Source organism: Montipora foliosa, chromosome 2 (assembly GCF_036669935.1).
Source record: "Montipora foliosa isolate CH-2021 chromosome 2, ASM3666993v2, whole genome shotgun sequence".
NCBI lineage: Eukaryota > Metazoa > Cnidaria > Anthozoa > Scleractinia > Acroporidae > Montipora > Montipora foliosa.
Window position 1 is genome coordinate 35,220,343 of NC_090870.1, and position 2,500 is coordinate 35,222,842.

The window sequence follows — 2,500 nt, forward strand, 5'->3', positions numbered from 1 at the left end:
CTTGATGTTAACTCTCAATACGCCACATTCTAATAAATAAGGTCACTTTCCCACGGATATTGTTCTTTACGGAGTAACCGATTAGAACTGCGCCTAGCAGAGGAGAAACAGTGATTCTGTGGGATGAATTTTTCCTTGTGGAAGATTTGGCACGCATTCTTTCAGAACCTAAAGAAGATTACAATTGATTTTATTGTTAAGAAGAACTGCACTCAATGAATTTTAATGTTGTAATTGACAAGAAAGGGTTAACGTGTCCCTTTTCCAATAAGCACTAGCTGTTTAACAGTGTCACTGCAGATCTGTTTCTTTTACTTTCCTCGAATAGATTGTCAGTGAGGGTTTTTTCATCGGAAAGAGCTGGATCAGGCAAGACTTTGGCTGTTCACCGACTAAGTCAAAAGTTACATGAACTACCAAACAATGACGTCGTAATCCGTTACCTTGCCGACGCAGATGCTGATCTGACACTTTGTATTACCATACCAATTTACGGGCCTACTGTCAATCAGTGCTCCATTGCAGAGTCATTGTTACCGCACATGGTTGTTCCAGACTTGCCACTTTCCCGGATATTTCATCTTGATGTACAGCCCTCGGTAAGCAGTAGTCGTATCCAAGTGTGCCCCACATTTACGTGGACCTAATCAAATTCACGAGTTCCAAAAAGATCATACGATTTAGTGTTCATAATACATGGAAAAGATTTTCTCTATAACCAATTTGTGCGATAAACTGTGTTTTGCTATTTACACTATATTTTCGATTTTTGTTTTAAATTGTACTCGTTGTTTTCATAAAAAGAAATAGGAAAATGACTTCGGGGTCATGGTCGCTCTTAGTTATGCATGCAATGTTGCTATGGCAATTAACCACTAATTGGAACTTCACGGAGTTCATTATAGGCCTTTTTAACTCATTCATGTGCGCATGCGCAATGGATGAGTTATTGTGGAGTGGTGATTTGGTGTGGATCGTAGACCGTGGACTGTGGACTTAACGAATCTTCACCGAAGTGCCTTTGAAGCCCAAGCCGAGCCCATTTAGAAGTAAAGGACATTTTTCTTTGACTTAGATGGGACTCGAATACTGCAATGGGAAGCCGATGTAACGCGAATGGTGTTTTATTGGATCTTTAAACAAAATATATCTTTATAAAGCTCAAGAATGGATTAACAATACAAGCGGTAAAAAATGAAGCAACGAGTAATGGACTTCGACAACAAATGCAGCAGTATTTCTAATATTTTATTAACTGTGTTATGTGCAACACTGAAACCAAATGGCAAATTTTCTGGTAACTTTTTGTGGTTGGATATGGGTTTAACAAACTCAGAGAAGGAATTAAACACCTTGAGTAGATCTGTGTTTACTAAAGTCAGATCTCTTTTGTTTCCCTGTTTATATTTATTTGTACTCAATTCTGCACAGTCTTCAGATAAAAATACATGTACCATTTCATCATTAATTCTTGTTAGTCAAGAATTATTTGAAAGAAAACTTGTAGTCCATTGTTATGCTACATTATTCAAGGAAAGGATTCTTCAGTAAAGACACTGGTGGGAAATTTATTTAGTTGCGTGTGGTTTTGACACGGAGTGTGATGCTTGTTTGCACGCATGCAATGAAATGGGAAGTTTTATGGTCCCTCTAATAGCAAATATGTTGTTTGTTTCATTAAATGTTTTGGCTGGAAAAGGTTTTTGAGAAAAATGTCTGTCTTTTGTGGATTGATCGTGTTTGAATCGCGTTGCGTAATATCCGAACGTAACTAATTTGCATGTGTGTTGATATTTGATGTGTGAGTTTTTTTTTTTCATAAAGATGACTGGAATTTCTGGCCATTTTGTATTCAAGTGTTCTTTCTTGTCAATGATTAATAGGTAGCAATGGTTTTGCTCGTCAGAAATATTTGTTTAGTCATTCTAGTGTAAAATGAAGTTTATTTGGGAAGCCAACAATATTTCTTTAAGCTTATCTACTGCGCATTTAGGCGCATGTTGGTAATTTTTACGTTCTTGATCAAACAATTAGTTACAAACAAGAAGCTATTTCAAAAATAAGTAGTGTTTCATTTCCAGACTAAGCAGCTCTGGGGATGATGAGAAATATGCCACATACGAGCTCGATCGCCTGGCCTGCTTCTTCCATTGTAGGAGTTACCAGAAGTACCTATTGGATTCCTAGGCTTTTTTATTTTCTAATGCCCAGCGAGAATTACTCCGGGGAAAATCCAGTTTCAGCGCGTTCAGTGCCACCCAACTCAGTGCGCCCTCAATTTTTTCGTAACACGTACCACAGGCAACCTAGTTTATGCTCACGGAGCGTCTATTGAATTATTCTACTGTGTCTACTGGATGAAATCTATTCCTACTACCACCTGAAACTTTCCAAAGATATGCTAAGAAGGCTCCAGGAACAAAGGCAATGCTTAGCAGGGGAGTAACAGGAAAGACCCGTGCACCGGTGGCTCAGTTGGTTGAGCATGCGGGAGGTCCTG

At 38.5% G+C, this 2,500-nt stretch overlaps 1 protein-coding gene across 1 annotated transcript in view; it reads left to right on the plus strand.

Moving 5' to 3' along the window:
• Nucleotides 1-2,500, plus strand: part of LOC137992942 (E3 ubiquitin-protein ligase rnf213-alpha-like) — a 130,874-nt gene that overhangs the window by 70,375 nt on the left and 57,999 nt on the right. The window contains exon 22 of the mRNA XM_068838537.1: nt 329-599. Within this exon, the coding sequence (XP_068694638.1) occupies nt 329-599 (271 nt within the window). The remainder of the gene's footprint in view (nt 1-328; nt 600-2,500) is intronic.